Source organism: Malaya genurostris, chromosome 3 (genome assembly GCF_030247185.1).
Source record: "Malaya genurostris strain Urasoe2022 chromosome 3, Malgen_1.1, whole genome shotgun sequence".
NCBI classification, from domain to species: Eukaryota; Metazoa; Arthropoda; class Insecta; order Diptera; family Culicidae; genus Malaya; species Malaya genurostris.
This window is the reverse complement of record NC_080572.1, coordinates 61,176,122-61,200,272: the sequence shown is the minus strand read 5'-3', so window position 1 is coordinate 61,200,272 and position 24,151 is coordinate 61,176,122. Positions and strand designations below refer to the sequence as shown.

Sequence of the window (24,151 nt, the reverse complement as noted above, 5' to 3'; positions counted from 1 at the left end):
TAGAAAATACCCATAGAAATTATATAGAATTAGTCCCGAGGGTAAACGCGAAGGAGAAATTGGTGAAAAAACGGGGTGCGCTTAGACACGATTAGTCGCTAATAAAAACCCAAGTAACCATATGCATTATATCATTACACTTTAACAACTTTAGCATAACATCGTTAATGTAGAAGCACATTAATTCGACATGCTTTAAATCAGCGTGCATTAAATTTGCAATCTAAATATAATGAAGCATTTTCTTACAACAGCTTTTTGTCATGCTATATATTGGCATTTAATGCTATATTTTGTTGCAATCAAACATTATCGATAACAGTGCATAGAAATTGAATTCCCACATTAAATCAATTCATTAGGATTGAAAAAAATAGAAAAAAATTTCAACTTAAAGCGTGTCTAAATTGAGATTTATTTACAGAGAAGAGTGTATAGGCTACAGACATATAAATGCATGTTACCGTGACCCAGGTCAAATGTTCGATTCCAAAAAATACTTCACATGTGTAATGGGAAGAAAAATATGCGCCGTTGATTTTTTTTTAAATTCACATATTTTATTTCACAAATTCTAAATTATTTTTCAAGTTTTTCAATGAATTGCTGATGTTTCATAACATCTTAAGTTACAAGTCCTACATACATAACATGAACAAATATAAATCAGACACACGACTTAGTGGTTTAATAGCTGTCTTGCGTTCATTCGAAGTGTATATAAAAAGTTTGATTGTTATTTGGGATGCAATGATTAAATCAATAAAAAGGAATTGTATACTGTATTTCAGCATTATGAATGAAATTAACACGTTGTACAAATATAATCTTTAATAAGTCGTATAAGTGCTCATTTTTACTCTATATTTACATTATAATTGTTCTTAATGTTTTATGGCATTTAAAGAGATTCGCACTGAATTTATATAAGGTGAAATTATTGTAGGTATATAATTCGTTGTGGTAACTTGGGAACTATGATCGGTTTTATTTTGGAACCACGTTTCTGCTTTTCTCTATAGTAAGGTGCTAGAATTGCTGAAAAACCTGTTTTAATCACCTAGTGGTGTAATGATGCCTTTCTCATATCAATCATACTATCATATATAATACTGTGGTATTCTTTAAAATAATTTTCTTCGATTCTTAACAAAATAACCGAAATCGGTTTGTTTGACCGTCTACTGATAAAAACTATCAATTGGAAAAGATTTGAGGTCGATTTAGAATTTTTTTTAAGGTTTTTCCCCATTTTCAGTGATAGTATACAATTTTTAACCCACTTTACCCTATATTGCCGGATCCGGAAGTGGGATCCGCATGAAATTCAGGAATTACGCATGGGACCACAGGACCTTTCATTTAAACCTAAGTTTGTGAAAATCGGTAGCGCCATCTATGAGAAAAGTTAGTGCACTTATTTTCACAATTTTTTGCACATTTTACCCCATAACTCCCGAACCGGAAGTCAGATCCAAATAATATTCAGGAATTTTTTATGGGACCTCAAGACCTTTCATTTGAATCTAAGTTTGTGAAAATCGGTTCAGCCATCTCTGAGAAAAGTTAGTGCACTTATTTTCACAATTTTTTGCACATTTTACCCCATAATTCCGGAACCGGAAGTTGGATCCAAATAATGTTCAGGAATTTTGTATGGGACCACAAGACCTTTCGTTTGAATCTAAGTTTGTGAAAATCGGTTCAGCCATCTCCTAGAAAACTTAGTGCAAAAAAACGTCACATACACACATACGCACATACACACACACATCCACACACACAGGCATTTTGCGTACTCGACGAACAGAGTCGAATGGTATATGAAACTCGGCTCTCCGAGCCTCGGTTCAAAAGTCGGTTTTCACAGTGATTGCATAACCTTTCTATATGAGAAAGCAGAGATGCCAGATATTTTCATAGAAAATCTTTATTACCCAGAATGAAAAATCTGTATTTATCTGTATCCACTATAAAATCGAAATATTTAGAAAGAAAATTTGTTGAGGTAATGTTATTCCAAAAATTTATGATTTTATAATGAGAAATTGAATGAGCGCTCAATATTCGTATTATTCTACAACGACGACATTAAATGCTTTCAAATTTTCATCACCAATCGGAATCAACAAAACATAATTTCAATTTCATATACTTTCAAAATGTTGGCTTGGTGAGTTGATGTAGGATCTCAGCGCTCAACTTAAACTATCAACACCATTTAAAGATTTTTAGATCAATTTGTGATTCGTCGATTGATTAAAAAAACTCTCATCTCGTCACTACTTCCAAAGAGAGCTCAGACGAACAAAATTATTTTATTCTTTTCTTTTTTTTTTTTTGAAAAATCTGTATAAATCTGTATTGAGTTTGAAAAACCTGTACAAAATCTGTATTCTGTATGAAATCTGTATGTGCATGTAAAAATCTGTATAATACAGATAAATCTGTATAAATGGCATCTCTGTGAGAAAGGCAAAAACCGACTATCGAACGGAGCCTCGAAGACCTATAGTAGTGTTACATACCATTCGACTCAGTTCGACGAGATTGGAAAATGTCTGTGTATATATATGTGTGTGTGCAAAGATATTTTTACCGCTCAATTTTCTCAGAGATGGCTGAGCCGATTTTAACAAACTTAGGCTCGTTTAAAAGCTACTGTCGAGCCATTGATCAAGTTCAAAGATCAAATAGTCTGTGAAAAGTATGATTTTGAAATGTTGTTGAAACAGTAAGTGGCATTCTTATAATCTATCTATCTATCTATATCGACTTAGAAATTCTTTCATTTCAGATTTTAGGAGATCTAACTGTGACTTCAGAGGAATCTAACTCTGATGAAAATATTGAAGGCACATTGTTTACCTCTTCTAGAGGGTCAATGCAAAAGAAAGAAGTCCTTCCCAAATTACCGAACAAAGAACTTAAAACTTTACCCTCAAGTGAAAATCCACGGGCAAAATCAGAAAAGTACAGTTCGAAATGTAGGTCGGGAACAACACAGAAAGAAATAATGAAAATTACACGGCATGTAAATCAATGATAGACACCAATAGAATAAAAAATTTGATTGAAATCAATCATCGATGTAAAAGTAATGGAAATGCCTTAATTTTTCAAAGATAATCATCATAAATCATAGCATATTTCAATTTACGCTTAGTCTTGCTTTTACAGTATATTGAAAAAAAAAATACCTGAGAAGTAACTTTATATTCAATTCGCTGCTCCAAATATGTGCATGAAAATAGATGAAAATATTTTTATCTGTGAACTTGTACGGCGTAAGATAATTATAACAGCCATGTCTACATCGATAAAATCGATTATTGAAGATTTTTGAAATTCTATAGATAAATTGCAAAGTATTCAATATTTTTGAAGTTCGGATGAGTGTGATAACAGTCTTTTGCAAAAAGCCAATCAAGCTATGAACGTTCAATTATACGCCCCAAATTATTTAATCAATGAATGAGTTTTATTACATACACAACAACAAAAGCATGAAAGATTACGCAAGATTAAATTTATAAGAGCGTAATTCGTAAAATGACTGAATTTTACAAGAATTATTAAAAATATGTGTCAAACATACCCCACTTTTCAATTATACATGTGAATTTACATGTTTTTGCATTTTAAAGTATGCCAGAATGCATTGAACACCGTATAAATGAGTCATTTTTGTTACTTGATTATGTCGGCCTTAGAAGACGTAAATTTTAGGGATTTTTTCTAGTACCGTTTTTCATTGAAAAACACTGGTGGCGTGGATTGCTCTGGTTTTGCAAATTCGAGCAGAAATGCAACATTCTGACGGTGTTTCATTGCCATTTCTGCTCAAAAGTGCAAAACCAGAGCAATCCACGCCACCAGTGTTTTTCAATGAAAAACGGCATAGGTGTGTATAAAAAATGTGATGTATTTGGTTTGTGCGAAACATGGTTTTCTTCAAGCATGACACTAAATTCTAATAATTTAACTCGACTCGATCGAAACCCTGTTACTTCTTTTGTAGAATAATCGGTCTAGCATTGAAGCTGTTGATTGTCAAAGATAACAATTTTTATTTCTTGGCAACCATTCATCTTGGGGAGAGTCAAATCATGTTAAATCATTTGAATTTAGTGTCATGTTTTGAGTAAGCCGTGATTCGCACAAAGCAAATACATCACATTTTTGAAGACAAACCTAGAAAAAATCATGTAAATATATGCCTTCTGAGATCGACTTATACGAGCGTCAAAAATGACCCATTTTTATAGTTGATCTTACACATATTTAATGAATTAAGACTTCTTTCTAAAAGATGACTCATACAAAACTACTCACCTGCCTGTAAGGTGTAGTTTTTTGACACATATTTTAATCATGCTTGTAAAATTCAGTAATTTTACGAATTATGTTGTTATGAATTGAGTCATACGTGGATTTGCGTCACTTGCAAATGTTATAAATTTTTTCTGTGCATATAATATTTGCGACGCTTGCAATTTGAGTAGTATTGATCCCAAGGCAACCTGCACGTTCAAGGGCATTAGATTTATCCTCTTGCTTGATTTCCATTCGTCTAGATTGTGTCTGGAAAGTAATAATGCATAAAGCGCTGCTCTTACAAGCTAGTTGTCGTATGTTCGAGCCCCGAACCTGGAAGGATTCTTAGTGGCAGTAAGATCGTAGTACTAGCAATTCAATGATTCTGTGTGCTATGAATTGACTTCGAAGTCTGATTAAAACAGAAAGGCCAAATTTCACCAAATGTAATGCTAAGACTCCTTTTTTCTAGTAAAGTCAAAAATCCATCGATTCGAGTATTTGCTTAACTAGGAAAGTTTTCCCAAATTATGTTTCTACGTCGAGAATTGTCTGAGAGTCTAATTATTCGCTTAGGAGCCCCTTTTCAATGCCGGAATTTTCAATAGTACTTTTGCCTTGTATCAATAATGATCACAGGTTGGACAGAATTCAACTTATTTGGGTGAAAAATTTGCCTGACCTGGTAAAACGACACTTGTTGCAATTGTTTCAACAACTTTCTTGAGCAAAATAATGTTCCAATCAACTCAAATCACCACTCAAAAGCCGTGGAGTCCAGTTTCCAATCATAACTCATATGGGCCCAATGAGTTTGTTTGATTTATTTCGTATTATCGGCAATGTTTAAGGTAACTATTAAAACTATATGGAGAAAGTATGCACTGTGAAGAAAAATGTTGTGTTTTTATTTTGTTCTGATAATAAAACCTAAGAATCAATTTTCTCAAAAAAGAATTTTTTTTACTTTTTGATATGTTTTAGCTGACAGCTGATGAAGTTTATTGCACCACAACTCAAGATGGACAATGGACCAAAAAGTTTTAGTCCTTCAAATATAGTCAAATTTTTGAAAATTGTTCAAAAATGTTTTCCGACACGATTTTGTGAAAAAAAGTTTTCAATCGAAATCTAAATATTTCTAAATGCTACCGTTTTCAGTCAGTTTGTTCAGTTTTTTGCCGAGTCTTATAAGTTTGGAAGAAATTTTTATTGAAGGATAATGTTTTACTTCTATGCTTGTAGTAATTCTAAAATATAGTAATTTTATATGGAATTAGGTTGGGATGAATAATATTCACTGTAAGAAATTTCATCAATTTTTGAATTCTCCTAACAGAAAATATTCCATCGACGATGGAGTTGATTTGTTGAATCAGTTTGAACGATTTTTGTTGGCCATTTTTAATACATTTCGCCCTTTAATTCCGGATCTGGATAAAATTTCGAAGCAACCTATGAGGCCATGAGACCTTTCATTTCAGTGAAAAACGGTGTGACTGTCCTGGAGAAATCGAATAGCGGCCCTTACACGATCATTAAAAGTGTCATTACTAAAAAGTAATGACACTTTTAATGATCGTATAAGATCTGCGAGTTCAGTAATGACACGGGTAATGATGGAATTCCGGATTTTCCATCATTACCAACATTATTTCTTCTTCTTTTTTTGTAGAATTCTGGCTGAATTCCGGCAAAAATGGCTGGCAGACATAGCTAGCCGTCTGGGGGGAAATCTGCCCGCCGCGTATAAGTGGGAAACATTCTCTTCGGAACTATACGTGAAAAAAATTCTGGAAATGACATAGTGTAGATTAAAATTATTGATGTTTCATTAACCTTAACGTTTCAATGGCAAATCAAATTTATTTTCAGCTAAACGAAGATAAAGAATATTGCTAATATTCTTTAATTGCTGAGGGAAAGTTATTCTGGTTACAGTCAGTCGTTTTTGAGAAAATCTAGTGCAATTTTTTACATTTTACCTCTTTATTCCACAACCGGATGTTGGATCTGGATAAAAAATGACAGCAGACTATAGGACTACGGGACCTTTCATTTGAATTCAAGTTTATGGAAATTGGTTGGGCGGTCTCTGAGAACGACAAATTCGTGTGAAATTTTTTAATTTTCAGATTTTACCCTGATACACACATTTTGCTATGATAACGTAGAACTTACATTTATCACTACATTTATTGAGACCTGTTGAGGGGTCTATGAAAAAATCAAGTGCATTTAGTTTTTCATTTTTAGCACATTTCATCCCGTTTCTCCGGAACCGGAAGTCGGATCTGGATAATATTCTATAGCAGGCTATGAGACTACACGACTAAATCTGAATATGAATGTATCGAAATCGGTTCAACCCATTCCGAACAAATCGAGTGCAAATTTTTGTTGTATACATACATAGATACATACATACATACATACATACATACATACATACATACATACATACATACATACATACATACATACATACATACATTCACAAGCACATACCGACATTTGCTGATCTCGACGAATTGAATCGAATGGAAAATGACGTGATTAAATAATATTTCTGTATGAGAAAAGCTAAAAGCATTCATGAAAAAAAAAATTATAAATATTGTGCAGTAAGTTAGATGAACTTTAATGAATCCTTTATTCGATTCACTCATCACTACATTCGATTAATCCATTGTAGCATTCCAACTAGGAAAGCGAAGCTTAAAATCCATCACTCACTTCTATCCGTAACTGTAATTTAGTTCACGAAACTCGTCATGCAAAGATAGCCACATTTTTAATAATTCCTAATATGACTATGGTGTGGCTTCTATCTCTCCAGCCCACAATGGTTTGCCGTGCCTTCGTATAGCTCCCCGGACGGTGTGGATGCAATGAACCACCCGCCGGTGACTGCTTCGGTGCTTAGGCTGGAGAAGACGGTTGATATAAATGTGCTCGTATTAAAACACCTTTTATAGAAGTTGATATGAAATGTTGTCACGCGAGTTTTCCCTCTCTATATCTTGATTCCTTTATACAGACAATGGTTCCACCGTGGGGCAATGCACAGAGCGCATTCATTCCAATTGTTGGCAATAGGTTTGTGTATCCCGGCACTCACCGTCTCTCCGGTACACAAACTATAAATCCGTTTGTTCGTGAATGCTGAAAAAAGTGCACAACTTTCCGGATCTGAACTAACAGCAAAAGTGTAAATACTTTGTAGTACTCCCATGAACAAATCTCCAGCCGGAAGAAGATGTTTATTTTTCGACAAAACAATGCATCAATCTGTGGCACGCAACATCAACCACGATAATCTAGGCCTTATGAAACCATGTTACTTGTTTTATTTTTACATATTAGATGCTACCATCTTCTTCCAGTTTTGCCAGAGATTGTCTGCAGACAAGTTCAGTATGAATTTTGGAGGGCAGACATTCTTGTTTATACTTCAACTACGATGGCGACCTGTAGATCCGATCAAACCGTTGCGTTGGGTCACGTTCCATCAATTATATCACTCAGACATGCCGCAGACAATTTCACTTGAAAACCAACTAACCATCTTGGCTGTTTTTTTTCCCAAGAGCGTTCTCACAACCGGCTTTTTCACAAAATTGCGCGATTTTTTTCCGCCTCTACACACTATATCATCATTTTTGATCGCAACTCGCCGAAGGTCTACACGGCACTAACTTGCCCGTTTCGAAACGTGTTGACTTGATTTCGCTTGGATTAGCAGCTCAGCCACCAGCGCAGTCAAAACCAAAGAGTGTTGTTCCTCGAGCGGAGAAGTTCGTTTGCCGCACCGCTTCTCAACAAAGTGGGATCGCGTACATCATGATGTTGCGCGAGCTCCACCGAAGCCAACCACGGCTGTATTACTCCGGGCGCAACATTCACTGGAACGTCAGTGTGAGCAGAGCATAGCATAATTTGACCGCCCAAGTCTTCGGGTTGTGCCATTGATCTGCCCTGTATGGCTCGAGCATGTGTCGTAGGGACGGCGAATCAACCAAACATAAGAAGTAATAAAAAATGTACACTCACATTTCAGATATGGTGGTAGGCAGACAGATAAATATACAGACATTGGAAAAGCAACATGAGAATATTGAAAAAAAACTCATGGAGAGAAGTACGAGTCAGCACTCAGAAAGGGTTTACTGATTAGGTGCGGGTCTTCGAATCGGGAGAACTTGATGGAGTGCATTCCACTTCGTGCTAGTGTCGAGTTCGTTCGAGGCACACTAACACTATGAACATGGATGTGGAAACATAATCGTCGGTAATACTGGCTAGAAGATGCTAATGAATCATGTACACTGCCATTAAACATTTTTGGTAATGCTTATTGTCGGAATCATACGGTATTTTTCGATTCGAAAATTCATTGCCTTAAAAAACCTGAGATGACCTTGAGATGAAAAACCTTACCTCTCGGGAGTGTTTGGAAACTTTAAATAAACGACTCGACAAAATAAGAGTGAAAATTACAGGTTTAGGACCATTCATCAAATACGTAGAAAAAAATCTGATATTTTAACCCCCTCTTCCGTCCTCCTAGACATTCCAAATAAATAACACCCCCTCCACCCTCAACTAAACAATTAAACATTGTTAATTCAATTCTGTTACAAAAATACTTTCGTGTCAATTAGTGGTTTAAAGTATATAGGATTTATACTTTTTGGTTAAGTGTAATTAGCATTAAGAAAAATTCCATCTGCTCCGTTTTGATATGTGCGCCATTGACATCAAATAAATTTCAAAATACAAAAATTTGTTTTAATTCACCTAGTGGTGTTCTGATGCCCTTCTCATGTATAATACTGTGGTATTCTATTCAAAATTTTGTTCTTCGATTTTTGAAAGAAACCAATGGACTAGTATAACATACAGAATGAAACAGTGCTTTGCTCGCGTAGGTCATCCTTGAAAAAACGAAGTGGGTTCACTATTATATGCACTTCCGGCACCGGCCCGAGAACCAGTATAATCGAAGTCGGTTCGTACGGCTACCAACGAACATGAAGTACAAACTCTACTACTTTTTATTCACATTTTGAAATTTTCATACGATTTCGTCATCGTACTCTAAATGACGATTTAAATGTTTGTTGTATCCGAAAGTATGCAGTAATTTTTGGTAGGATGTTAAGACCTTTCATTTGACCCTAAGATTGGGAATAACGGTTTTGAGTCCAGGTGAGTGAGATCCATTTTGGAATATATGACCACTATTTCCGGTGCTTCCGGAACCGGGTACCGGGAATCATGATAGCCGGAATCGGTTTGTTTAGTTGCCTACTGATAATGACTATCAATGTGTGTAGTTTTGGGAAGAGTTTATAATTTTTTTTAAGTTTTTTGTTTCGCCGGTTTAAGTGACGGTGTACAATATTGAACACACTTTACCCTATAACTCCGGAACCGGAAGTCGGATCCGGGTGAAATTCAGGAATTCCGTATGGGACCTGAAGACCAAAATTGTCAAAATCGGTTCAGCCATCTCCGAGAAAACCTAGTGAGATTATTTGACACACACACACACACATACACACACAGAGAGAGAGAGAGAGAGAGAGAGAGATTGCTCAGCTCGATGAACTGAGTCGAATGGTATTTGACATCAATTTTTAATAGTTGGTTTTTCAAGTGATTGCATAACCTCTGTATATGAGAAAGGCAAAAAGATTACGATTGTTTTATGTTTCACTTTCAGAACGCTTACACTAGGTTTGACGCAACGTTGCTGATTTATATCAAAATGAAGATAAATGACAAAAACTATTTCAATCCACCTAGTGGTGTAATGATGCCTTTCTCATATTACTCATTACATCATAAATATAATCGTAAAATTCGCAAAAACAACTGTTTATTGAAAAAAAAAATAGGATAATTTGTTCGGATCTAATCACACAAACTCTATAAAATTTGTTTACCCTGTAGTATCCACAACAAATTAAGGAATTCCGTATGAAACTGTAAGACTTTTCTTTTGAACCTATATGTTAAGTTTGTGAAAATCGATTTGGCCATCTGCAAGACAAGTGAGTGAGATCCTCTTTGCAGTTTTTAATCACTATTTCTAATTCTTCCGAAACCGGATTCAGATGAACGATAAACGGAATAGCCGAAGTTGGTTCGATTGTTACCAACAAATATGACTTACAAATTGGAACAGTTTTGAACGTAGTTGAACTTATACTTACTATCTCATGCTCTATTTCGATTAAACCAATTAAACGAAATCTAACAAACGAAACGAACCTGCGTTTTTGTTACTTCTGCATATGTAAGTCAAGCTAAACAGCATAAAACATGTAATAGGATTATTATTATTATTATTATTATTATTATTATTATTATTATTATTATTATTATTATTATTATTATTATTATTATTATTATTATTATTATTATTATTATTATTATTATTATTATTATTATTATTATTATTATTATTATTATTATTATTATTATTATTATTATTATTATTATTATTATTATTATTATTATTATTATTATTATTATTATTATTATTATTATTATTATTATTATTATTATTATTGACATCACTACACAACGTGTACGAAATAAAACAAAGCACTCCTTGTTCGTTTCGTGTTTTCTTCTTCTTTCGGTGTTGTACATATTGTCACCCTATATGGCGATTTGAAAACTTTGGTGATGAGTGCCCTGCAACTGCGGAACCGAAAGTCGGATCCGGATGAAATTTCACTGTAGGTTTAAAGACAGTATGAACTTTAATTCAAATCAAGATTTGTGAAAATCGGTTCAAGCATCGCAGAGAAATCGAAGTGAATTTAGTTTTAGGAGTTTTCTTTTCCACTTTCGGTGGTCACGGAACAGGAAAAGTGGGGACCAGTAGTGCCGAATTAAGTTTTCATGCCCACAAACTAACAAGCTCTGCAAACTAGAAGAATTTATCAGACAGTTTTATGGGATTTGTACCTGTTTTTAACCATCGTTCGTGGAAAAATAATAATAAAATTGGTAATTTTCCACTTATCACGCTTTAGTTCCGAAACCGGAAGTCAGATCCTGATAAAATGTTTTACAAATTTTTAGGATATTATAAGACCTTTCATTTGAATCTTAGTTTGCGAAAATCGGTTGAGTTGTTCCGGAGATAATAGAGTGTAAACTTTTTCTCAAATTTTCACATATTACCATATAACTCCGGAACCGGAAGTCACATTCAAATGAAATTCAAAAGCAAGCTATGGAATCATAATACCTTTTATTTGAATCTTAGTTTGTGAAAATCGGTTCAGCCATCTCTGAAAAAAGTGAGTGCATATTTTTTTACACTTTTTTGGTACATTTCATCTTATATCTCCGGAACCGGAAGTCGGATCGGAATGAAATTCTATAGCAAGCTATAGGACTATGAGACCTTTCATTTGAATCTTTGTTTGTGAAAATCGGTTTAACCATCTCTGAGAAAAGTCAGTGCATATTTTTGTTACATACACACACACACACACACACACATTTGCTCGAGTTCCTTGAGCTGAGTCGAATGGTATATAACATTCGGCCATCCGGGCCTCGGTTAAAAAGTCGATTTTCACAGTGATTGCATAGCCTTTCTATATGAGAAAGGCAAACAATAATTCTTATTAGTTATAATGCTTATTTTTAGCTATGTATACGTGATAGTATTAGTTATAGCGTATTTTTTAACTCTGAAAAAGCCTTAAAGTCGTGAATAAAATCTAAAATATTCTTACTATGGAAAACCATGGAATTTTGATGTTGATCGTAAATCAGATTTGAAAATTTTCTTCAATTTTGAATCATTTCGAAATAGAAAGTTGGCTGCAATATGATTTTATTATAGTTTTCAGATGGCTTTTGTGGACTTTACAGTTTCAATGCAAGCTTTATGATCAAGAGAGCTACTAGTATTTACTAAAATTGCAAATATTACTTGAGATAACCTCACAGATAAATGAAATAATGTGTGCTTGTATTCATGGCGTTTGTTAGAAAATTGGCGGGGCGACTATTTTTGAGTTCGTCTCAGGTGCCAGAAATGCTCACTACGGCTCGGACAGGGCACAAAATTATCGACTTGAAATTCCTAACGGGTTCTTGAAACATACCTAAACATTGATATCTATATTTCCATTCTACTTCTTATCACTTATTTAAACTGAATTTACTTGAATTTGAGTAAAACGTTCATTGTATGTAGCGAAATAATCAAATAGTCTTTAATATAGACTCTTAAGTCAGTTTCAACATCAATTATTTGGTACTACAGGGCGTAAAGCTTCGAGACAATACCTAAATTCCCAGCGAGCAGGATTATGTCTCACGCTAGGATGAAACCAATAACCCATTCGAACACGGTTTCAGCTACACAACGGTATAAACAACTTGGATAAAAACTTAGTTATAATGGATACTTTTTTTCTATTCCATAAAATGTCCCGCTTACTCCCGGCCTTCCCTACCAGTGAGTTAATAAAAAAAAAGTTCTTCATAGGTTGAGAACCGGTAGAATAAAATGGCCGATGTTTAAAAATTAAGTATTTCAAAAATAGTAATATATCAATAAAATAATATGGAATGACACTATTGATATTTTGAGGTTATGTATGCTTGTTCAAGTGAACAATTCTACGCACGTTTCAAAGCTATCATCGAATATTCAATCAAATTCGGAAGGCCAGTGGGGAACACTTCTGGTTTCAGTAACTGACTACGGGACTACGGGACCACCGTTGAGCCGCCAGGTCGCGCTAGCAGTGCAACATAAACTGCTACGCACTGATGAATCAAAGACGAAAGACGACTTCCCGGAAGTGAAAGTATCAGTCCGAGAAAATTGGATGAATAGAAGAATGGGGTATGTCCGTTGGATAAACTCTACCCTTATATGAACGATTGAATGCAAAAGTCAGATGAGTCAAAAGTAGTTTGGAATGACAAAAAAAAACCGTTTAAAACATATTTTCTATAAGAACCGGACAAAATAAAATTTTAAATGCAAAAATCGGACAAAAAGTTAGCCGGTTTCCGAATCAAATGATTTAATCCAGTTCCTGCATTCAAAGTTTTTCTTCCGCCTGTCGACATGCTTTTCGTTGATCGATTTTTTGTTTATAAATTAACAATATCAACAATTTCAGTCAATAGTCAAGAGTATGAAGCAAAAATTTGTTGAGAGGAATTCTAAATTCATATCACAGTCTTAGAAACACTGGCCGTGTTTGTATTTTTGTCACGATCAATGCAAATAGAGCGGAAAATTTCAACCGTTGAAGACTGCAGAAATCCTAGGGATTCGAGCAATAAAATACTTTTTTTTATTTGTGATTGATTTATTTTAAGTTTCTTCTTTGACTCGTCAGTGCGTAGCAGTTTATGTTGAACTGCTAGTGCGACCTGACGGCTCAACATAAACCGCTAGGGAGACGTGAAGTTAATGCTTTATGCAAAACACTTTTTGCTATTTCACTGGAGTGTAATGCCTAAACTGACGTCTCGGACGGTCTCTTAAATAAATAACATAGGGGAATGCGGTGAGTTCGATTTCACATCTCATCCAAGTCAGTCGATAAAACAAAACCGCTTACGTTCGGGACAGAAGAAACCAAGTACAGTATTGTGTAGTGAGCAATAGAACGACCTCGAAATGAGTGAACCAAACGAACAAAAGCTACCGCCGACACAAAAGAATACAATTGTTGTTGACTTCAGGCAGTGCAAAATTCGACCTTCGATACGAGAACTTGAAGGTTTGCTTAAGGAGCAAATGCATCTTGACATTAAACGTGTGCATTTACTTCAATGCAATAAGACGAATAATGTTGTTTACATCCAGTTTTATAATGAGTTGGATGCAACTCAATTCACAAAAGACAATAACAATGTGCACTATGTGGAGCACGAGAACATTAAGTACAACATTCCAGTATGTATGGAAGATAGTGCTATAGAAGTGCGTGTGCATGATCTTCCCTCAAGCGTCATCGATCCTTATATTCGCAAAACTATGTCCCAATACGGAGAGATTCTCTCTATCGAAAAAGAAAAGTGGAAGAATTTTTTCCCCGGTATTCTAAATGGCGTACGTTTATTACGCATACACTTGAAGAGGCCTATACCTTCTTATGTGATTTTCGGTCAAGATACAAGAATTCCGTGCAAATCACTTGTTACCTATGACAATCAGATGGCCACATGTCAATACTGCCAAAAAGCAGTTCACTACGGTAAGCCATGTGATAAACTGGACAAGGAGACAACTACACCAAAGAACAACGGTGCTTTCTTTACACCAACCCCAAGCAACCCCATTACACCTATGACAGTCACCAACAACAGTGAAGCATCCTCTTCAACGAAACCATCCAACGCATCCCCTATAGAACAAAGTACACCAGCTGCAGTTAACAACTTAACCGATGCGGCAATGGATGACGAGACGAACCACGAACGAAGTGCCCCTCAATCCTCGCAGGAGGGAAATGGAAGCTCCTCTCCCCCTAGAACCTAGAAGAAAAAGGGTGACAGCGAGATCCAACTAAAAAAAAGTTATTTTAAAAATCGGCTCAATCGGCCACGTAAAGCTTGTACGCAAATAGGCCTAAATAAAAATATCTTTAAATAAAAAGAATAGGGGAATGCGGGCTAAAATGGAGAGATGGGCTAAGCGGTGAGTTGTGGGTAATCCCATATATCACTGCGCCATCTAATAAAGACAGAACGAACTTTGTTGAAAAAGTGACATGTTGTAATTTTAGACTTTGCAGCACATTCTGATAACGTATTCCAGAGTTGAGAAAAGATCACGAAGATTCTAACCAATATAATGGGCCTTCCCTTCCCATATTGAACCGATCTTCACAACTCAAATGAAAGGTCTTTTTTCCCATAGAACGTTTCCGGTTCCGAAAGTACAAGGTGAAATGTGCTGAAAAAATCATTTGCGATACACAAAAGGGGAAAATTCTAAATTTAATTCATAACAATTAACAAATTGGAAATTTTATATTAGTTTACTCCCAAATAAACAAAGTTTTTATTCAAGTCTCAAATATATCTTTTTTAAAGAATTTGTTAGCTTCCAAAACTTGAATCATCTCGAAAAAAAGAGACATTGTTTCGAGATGGAATTTGAAAATTGCTTAAGAGATGGGAAAAATTAGTAACTAACGATGGACGATAGTTTGAATAATCTTTAAATCCTTTTTATTGTGAAATAAATGCATTTTTGACCCAAAAAAAACGGACCGAATTGATTTGTATATCCAATAATTTGTAACTTTCCGAGAATTATTAATTCGTTCTTCAAGATTTTGTTCAAAACATCATCATTAGAACAATGATCTTAATGAATAAAGTAAACTAAACTAAAAATAAAACTAAACCTATCTCCGATAGGTCAGGTGCTGGGAATCTGTCATCGGCTGAGCGTGCACCCAGATTGAGTTCTGTGTCGTTCTCTGCATCTTGTGTTTCGCCATTCAGATGCTTGTCGTAGTAATGTTTTCACCCATCGATCACCTCACATTCGTTCGTGAGAGGTAACCTTCTGGTATCTCTGCACATTCGGTCTATGGCAAATGACAGTTTTAACCCTGTAATTTCGTAACTACAAGTCGGATCGAAAAGAGAAATTGTATACTTCCTTTGAATCTGAGCATTCCATGAAATGGCGAAATGAGTTCCACTTTAGAGCTTTTGGTCATTATTTTCGGTACTTCCAGAACCGGTATTCAGGGATAACCCAAAACGACTCGTATGGCGATGAATTATTATGACTAATGTATTTGAATAGTTTTCATTTGCAACTAGTCCAACCAAAACCAGCCCAGGCATCTCTGAGATCTACGCCCTACGAATCGATTGGTATATGACACTCTGCCCTCCGGGAAATTTTTCTAAAGTTTAAATGAATTCTATACCTGTTTTTTTTTTGAATTTATAAAAAAGGTAAAAAAGTGTTTCGTTCAATTGAACAAAGCAAATTATGTTATACATTCAACATTCCACTCGCTAAGAAGTGCAAAGCAATAGAATTAGCTAAGAACAACAAAAATAATTATAGCATAAAAAGTACAACAGACCAGTTACTCAAGTAGCAAACATTGTTCTAGTACTGAATTTATTAACTCTTCTCGCAACGATTATGCGATTGGAAAAGCGTACTTTTCTTGTATGATGTGCAACAAGTTTCTTGTTTCATATGTTTCACAACAGTAATATTTGCTAAGTGGAAACCGGCATTGAAACTGCTCAAATGATCTTTTCGTACAGTTAGTTGAAAAACTGGATGTAGAACTTAAACCATTCAGGGGTTTGAGTTGGTTTCACAAGCAGTAATATGAATGAGTTTTACATCCCTTACAAAAACGTGTTGAATTAACGGGTGGCAACTAAAATTTTGGATTTTTTTCGAGGCCTGTATGCTCAACAACAAACGTGCTCAGAAAGAACTAAGAGTGTGTATGTGTTAGCTCTCCTTCTTCTCTTTCTGCTAGTATTTTCTGGTTTGTTCATGCTTGCTCAGTTTTGCTCAAAATGCCGTCGAAACAAGAAGTATTTCACGAGCGCATTGTACAGTTCTACGAACTGCACAGAAATCTCGGCAAATAGTATACGGTACAACGTTTTAAAAGCAAAAATGTTGCGGCTTCGACAGTTTACAATATCCTAAGATGCCCAACTACTGCTCGTAAGGAAGGTAGTGGAAGACCAGCCAAAATTATGGACGCAAAAGGACTTCGTTCTCTTTCTCGTGCCTTCAACAACATGGATTCACTAAGTCAAAGGGATGCCGCAAAAAAGTTCAACTGTTCTCACCAGTACATCTGCAAAACATTGAAAAGACTCGGAATAAAGTACCGAAAGAAGACACGAGCCCCGGGATATACTGACGCACAGATTTCAACGCTGAATTCCCAATGCCGCTGGTTGATTAAAAATTTTTCCGGAAAAAGTTTTGTTTTAGACGACGAAAGTTACTTCCCGCAAACGATCGATACTATTCAACGGATAGTTCTACTGTACATCCGAACAAAAAATATTAGTTTAAACATAAGTTTGAACAGAAAGTGATGCTGTACACTGTCATTTCCGAGAAAGGCATTTATAAGCCATGGTTCAAACCATCTGGGTTGGCAATCAATCAAGATGTGTACCAGAACGAATGTTTGTAGAAAGTTTTGATCCCGTTTTTTTCAAAAACATCATGCTGATGGACAATACGTGTTTTGGCCGGGTAAAGCATCATCGCATTGCGCCAAAAATCACAATCGTTCTTGAATACCCATTCGATCGCATTTGTACCCAAAAACCACAACCCGATAAATCTACCTCAGTGTCGCCTAATCGAAGATTTCTTCAGGGTTTTGAGTACCTTGGTGTACAAAAATAACTGGAGAGCCACGAATTGCTAACAGTTGATTGGTAGAATCAAGAGATGCATTCGCAAAGTTGACATGAAGGCCGTACAACGCTCCTGTTCCGACATCAAACGGAAGCTTCGCCGAACATCCGATTACGGACCGTTTTCAAATGTTCACTATTTTTTTTCAACAATGGACAATGTATGTTTAATTTCAATCAATCAGATCATCTTCAAGTATGTTTGTCTTTTTTTGACAGCTTGAGAAAGTAATTCCAAAATTTTAGTTGCCACCCGTTAATTGTCTAACATATCTAACAAAAATAACCGATCTGAAGCAATTGTGAAACATGCCAATTATAACAGGTTTCAATTGCTACTTAGGTAATATCTTCCAATTTAATTGTATTAAATAAATTGTATCCAAGTATTCATGAGGTAAAAAGTTGTCTTAGTAACCAAAAATCTGGAAAAATCTTCCTTCTAATTCTTCTAACTCTACTATTAGTGAAACGGAAATTCTTGCTGAATATTCAGTACAATGTGTGCGTTATAAGCCTGATTCGAAGTATTTCAAAACCCCAACAAATTATTCGCTTTTTTAAAGCCATTTCCAACTTTATCGAGTATTTAAAATTTGGCAAATAACATCAAATACCGCAGCTCACTATCACTATGCTTGAACAAAACCGGTTCCAGACTTATTTGCCACTTCGATTATGAACGCACCGCAACCTGTTGTCGTTTAGAATAATATCAACGTGAAGTCAGTTCCACCAGCCGGTGTGACATTTGCGGCCAGCTCGACACGAATAACAACTAAAGTGGCAGAAAAATCAAAAGAAGAATACTTGAGTAGCAAAACTAAAAAAAATAAAAAATAAAACGAAGCGTTCGGCTTCGTGAAGAGCAAACGCAAACAGATCGCCATCACTTATGCTAATTGAACGGGATAGATGCCGTCATTAATTTTCCATATCGCTAATCAACACAACACGAGCCCGGTTGGTTTTGCTGGACTGCCGTCTACAACCGAAGACGTGGAGAGACCAAATCAAATGATTGGCAAATTATGCAAGTTTTGAGTTTCATTCGTTGGAAGGTCAAATAGCAATAAAACATGCATTCGATGCAAGATTTTTGGCATATTAATGAATAACATGCTTGAACTGAGGAATAATTATGTCAAAAAGAATAAATTATTTTAGGTACATCTGAATGAGAAAAAAAAACAAAAAACAATTTGTTGGTACACGATTTCTCCCTCTTTAAATAAAAATGAACTTATTCATTCTGACACTAACTCTCAATTCGACATGTTCAGATATGTTTTACATATGGATTAGCTCATAAAATATGAGATACTAAAACAACCTCCAAGAATACCAATCATGTCAATTCGAAATAAGATAATTTATTACGGAACTTGCTTTGGTTTCAAATTGATTTGAGATATGAAATAATGAAAGGGATTAGTGAAATAGCATAAATCACAATTTTGGTCTCCGGGACGTTAATGTTATTTCAGATATCATATTTAAAAAAATATTTTAGGTATATTAGATTAGAAATATGAAAAAGAAAAAAAAATCTACTCACTCTGATACTAACGCTCAAGTCGACACATTCAGACAATGCTTTTTAGATAACAAGTGTTTAATTTACGAACACTGTATGAAAAAAATATTTGTATTCTATAGCACATTCAAGTAGAGATTTCAATGTGTATCGTTCGCTTATACTTCAGCAGGTTCGACAGGTTGTAATACGCTCTAGCCGATGCATTTCTGTACGTGCGCTACTCGTACAGTTATGTCAGATATTGGTTTGGTTTAGCAGGCATTTGCCTATCTGTGCGTATAGTACAACCGATAATTAAATTACAGCCTCATCAAAGTAAAATTGTCAAGCCAATAATTGATGCAACGTAACGGTGTCTTCAGCAAGTTGGAATGTAAAGGTAATGTTACGGAAGATATCGAATTATTATCAGACAAAATTTCAAAAATATGGATTGCACTTAGCATACAACAATTGAAACTATTTTTGGGGTACATTACCTTGTTCAATGATAGTTTGAATTATCTGTTCTATTTGCAATATTATGCCAATTTCTGGAAACTGGCCTGTTTTCAATGAAATTTGATAAGCAGAAAATAAAATATTATCATTTAGTAGTCATTTTCACACTTCTTTAAAGCAAGCTTTTGAAATTTTAAATTTTCGGGCACAGAGGCGCGATTTTATTATACCGACGGGTTACGGTGCAAATATAAGTTTATTTTAGTACTACACGCGATATCAAAGTGTGATAATCTTTGTGCTGAAAGAAAAGAGTGCAGTTGGTTGACTACATATTGGCCGATATTTCACGAATAATGCCATCGGCCCATAATCCATAATACCATAATGACTTTTTGGGATGCATTGGTAGCTCTTGAAATGCTTCTGACTGGTCTTCACTCCAGATGCGGCAATCTTGCTTGTTTACGTATCCATTCAACCAGAAATGAGCTTCGTCGCAGAACACAATGTTCGATAAAAAGTGTATCTTCCTACAACTTTGCCAGTGCCCATTCATGGTTAAATTATAGACCAAACGACGATTCATGATTAAATTATATACCAAACTGAACAAGCTTGACAATGCCACAAGACACGGTTCACGCGTGATCTGTCAAAAACAGTGTTGCCAAAAAGATACCAGTTAAAAATCACCCTTTATAAACCCAGTTTGTTAGTTACGTCACTTATACGACTATTTTATCACAAAGCAAAGATGCAGGTAAAAATCCTTATTATCTGTGAAATGCAAAGCACTCGAAAGAACTTTGTACATTTGTTGCGTTTTTAACCCACCTGTCATTATTCACTTTGAAAGGAAATTCGGAAGAAATCGATTCCTGCTTAGAGAATGGGGTAAAATAGTCACCAAAACGTTTCGTGCGGCCAGTGTTCTTCCATTCGGTTCTACAGACTTTTTTCTTTAAGATAAGCTAGATTTAGTAAACTTCCAATAAGTTTTACCATGATTTAAGACCAATTTTCAATAAAATACCATAAAATAAAGGAAATTGGGTAAAATAGTCATCAAAACGTTTCGTGCGGCCAGTGTAAGTTCTTCCATTTTTACATAAGAAACGCTTTAGTTTGTTGACCTACCTCAATTACTTCATGAGTTACAGAATTCTTTGCGGGTTTTCATAGATTTTTCCACTGTGCAATGTTTTGGCCAAACATCTAGCTGCTCATACAACAGATGCTCCGGCTAAGAAAAAAACGTGGAAGACCGGCCAAATCAATACCAAAGACGCCACCATCCAAACCATCGACCAAGAGACCAAGGCGAAGTCACCAATTAGACAATGAAGACTTTTGTCCAAAACGCCTTCGAAAGGAATAAATTTTGGTTTTCCTTTGAATAACTGCATTCTTTACTTACATTTTTCCTAAATTTCTTGGGGTGACGGTAAACGAACACCTTTTATGAAATTGCAAAAATTTATCACTTTACTTTACTGATAATAATTTTTTTTCAATCAAATCAATCAACTTAGTTTATTAATCAGTTATTAGCTAGGGGGCTGTCCATAAAAGACGTCAGACATTTTTTGACGTTTTTTGACTCCCCATCCCCCCTTTGTCACAAATTGTCACAGATGCAAAGACACCCCACCCACCGTATGTCACATGTCACGAATTCAAAATAAATAAAATTCATCTCAATACATTCTCAATATGTATGACAAACCATACAAATATGAGGGAAAAATCGATTTATTACATGCTGTCATTAGATTAAAAAATATCCCTAAAACTACTAATATAATATCAATTATATAAATTAACAAAAGTATTTGGTTGGAATTGATGAAACATTTAAATCATCTGTTTCATTCCTCTTAGGGGTACACAGATATATTATTGTTTTAGGAAAAGAATAATATTTCCTTAGTGTAGCATACAGGACTGAAAAAATAAAGACCATAACCTCATCAAAACGAGATCACTGCCGGAGAATCTTTTCATGATCAGTTGATCAGTGAATTTTAAATCACATCGATCAATATCGGTACTGATCTTCCGTCACACAATGGGTAGTGATTTTGAGCTAAAATGATTCTTGATTTATGTAAGTTCAATCATTGAACGATTCGATAAGCTTTGATGTTGATGGAGGAAAATCACATATGATCAAGATAAGACATGACATGATCTACGTCTGAAATCGTTGATCTCCCGCCCTTTTTATAATGGAGTACAATTTAATAAACTGCATCAGAATCAGATAAATTAATAAATTATTATGATATACTTTTATCAACGCAAGAAAATCAAATTACTGAAAAAATTGTCAGTGCATAACTTAAGTTAAACCGTTTGAAGGCATCTTTTTCTTTTTTACTCATATTAGGCAAAATTTATCAATTTCGCTAATTTACTTTTGCTGATCACAACAGAAATGATTTCCTGCATCATTCATTTCCGAATTTACAAGAAGAAGCTTTTACATCAACAAATACACGTTTTCCTATAGAATGTAAACGACTATTGTGGAATATTGAAAATATTGGACACAAAAGGTCACGTTTTATGAAACACCCCCCTCCCCCTTGCGGCGTGACGTCTTTTATGGACAGCCCCTAGGGACTTCAGCTTTCCATTGATGTATAGATGTCCGCATAATGTGCAGTAAGTCAGACGTTATGAGCTTAAAATAAAAGGGTGACGTAAACCGACCACTCTCCCTTAAATATACCGAAATGAAATTTATTCTTATAAATGTTATTCAAGTCTCCATATTACTTGAACATTTGAACATTTCGGCGCTTGTTGTTGGATGTCACTGACCCATTAGGTACTCACACAGCGGTAAACTTGTTTCCTTATCTTTAGCAACGAATCTTATTGAACATGTCCAGAAAAACGTAAAATACAAACATTTGGATTAAGTTATTATCTCCACATGAAACACCACCACCGATTGTACTGTTACCTTAAATAACTACACTCATGAAAACCACACAGGTCTCAATTATTCAAGTGGCACCTGCAGAACGAAACCTTAATGTCGGCTCTCTCGCGGTTTTCTGGTGCCAGTGGTGTCCAACAACATTCGGGGTGAGATTTTTTTTTCACCGCAACGTCCATAACAGTATCGGTACACGAACTTGGAGCGGTCTTTTCGATTAATTAACGATAAGAGCTGTGCACAGGAACAGTTAGAGTGTGTGCCAGCAGAGAAAGAAAATACGCCATTCCCTAAAGACATACCTGATTTGGTGGGCCTCAGTGAGGCTCGTTTACTGCTGGTGCTAAAGCTGATTTCGTTGGTCGCGATCTGAATATCGCCGCTCGTTCCGGCCGGGTAGAGTTTTAGCTGATTCTTGGTACTGCCACGACGTAAGCTAAGACTTTTGAATGCATTGGAAAACTTGGATTTGCGCATAGGAATCCCACACATCTGAGTACCGACGGAATCCCTGTTCTGCTCGAACCTCATGGCATGATCGTCGTACCGGAAAACAACCGAATCCGGAGGATATTCGTTGTAGTGATTTTTGAGATCATTGTTGTTTACGTTGTTGATGGGCTTTTCCTGTTCCTGAGTCACCGGAGAAAACGGTGCCGTGGAAGTTGACCCATTACTGGAAAGATTTTTCGAAGATTTCGATTTACTTTTGAACAATTTATTCCACATTATTTGTATGATTTTTTTTCGATTGCAAATTTTTATCCACTATACACTCATTCACTCACTGTGGTGGCAGTTTCGAATCGCTCGATTTATGCTATCTGCCCACAATTTTGCTTAATTAACGTCCAATTTCGATAAATTTTATTTCACTTTTCTTCGTAATCGCTGGGTAACCATCGTGAATCATTGTTTAAAATCGATTGAACAAGACAAAACACGGAGAGCTGACCTAAATGAAATTACGTTGTTGAGGTAAATACGCATCGGACCAAGCGTGGACTGTTGATTTCGAAGGTCTGTGTTTGTGTGTATGTGGTTGACACGGACAATCAGCGGGTGGTAATTCTAGTTGGCCTCCAGCTTTTCTTTTACTTTGTGAGATCTCATCAGCGGGTATACGAACTGTTATCAATAAACAAACTTAGAAATCACGCTGTGATACACCAAAATTCACCATCTTAGTTCGTTCTGGTTATGAATAATTCATCTAAGTAACTGGATTACAGCACCGGAAGCAGCTTCCGCGAATGACGGATTGTACTTAGATACGGATGTGCGACCGGCGTACGTGAAAACACAAAATAGCGAAATCCGGTCTTCACAAGGCATGATGTCCAACTGAGTGAAAGAGCCGCATAGCACAGAAAGACCATGTGGTCAATATTTACTGCGATAACACATTCTGCAGACAAAAATTGTGTATGTATTTATTTTTGCCATAAGATAACGTTTGGTGGCAT

General features: G+C 35.5%; 1 protein-coding gene across 14 annotated transcripts in view; it reads right to left on the bottom strand.

Annotated features, from left to right (window-relative positions):
- Window positions 1-24,151, bottom strand: part of LOC131438789 (putative mediator of RNA polymerase II transcription subunit 26) — a 173,002-nt gene that overhangs the window by 34,993 nt on the left and 113,858 nt on the right. For 7 of the 14 annotated variants that reach the window (XM_058609062.1, XM_058609054.1, XM_058609053.1 and 4 more), the window contains exon 2: window positions 22,988-23,640. The exons of 3 other annotated variants lie outside the window; for them this stretch is intronic. In XM_058609062.1, coding sequence (XP_058465045.1) covers window positions 22,988-23,414 — 427 coding nt within the window. In that variant the 5' untranslated portion in view covers window positions 23,415-23,640. Of the gene's footprint in view, window positions 1-7,053; window positions 7,743-7,882; window positions 8,023-22,987; window positions 23,641-24,151 lie in introns of those variants that run through there. 4 more of the 14 variants (XM_058609055.1, XM_058609065.1, XM_058609066.1 and 1 more) reach the window with 4 other exon arrangements.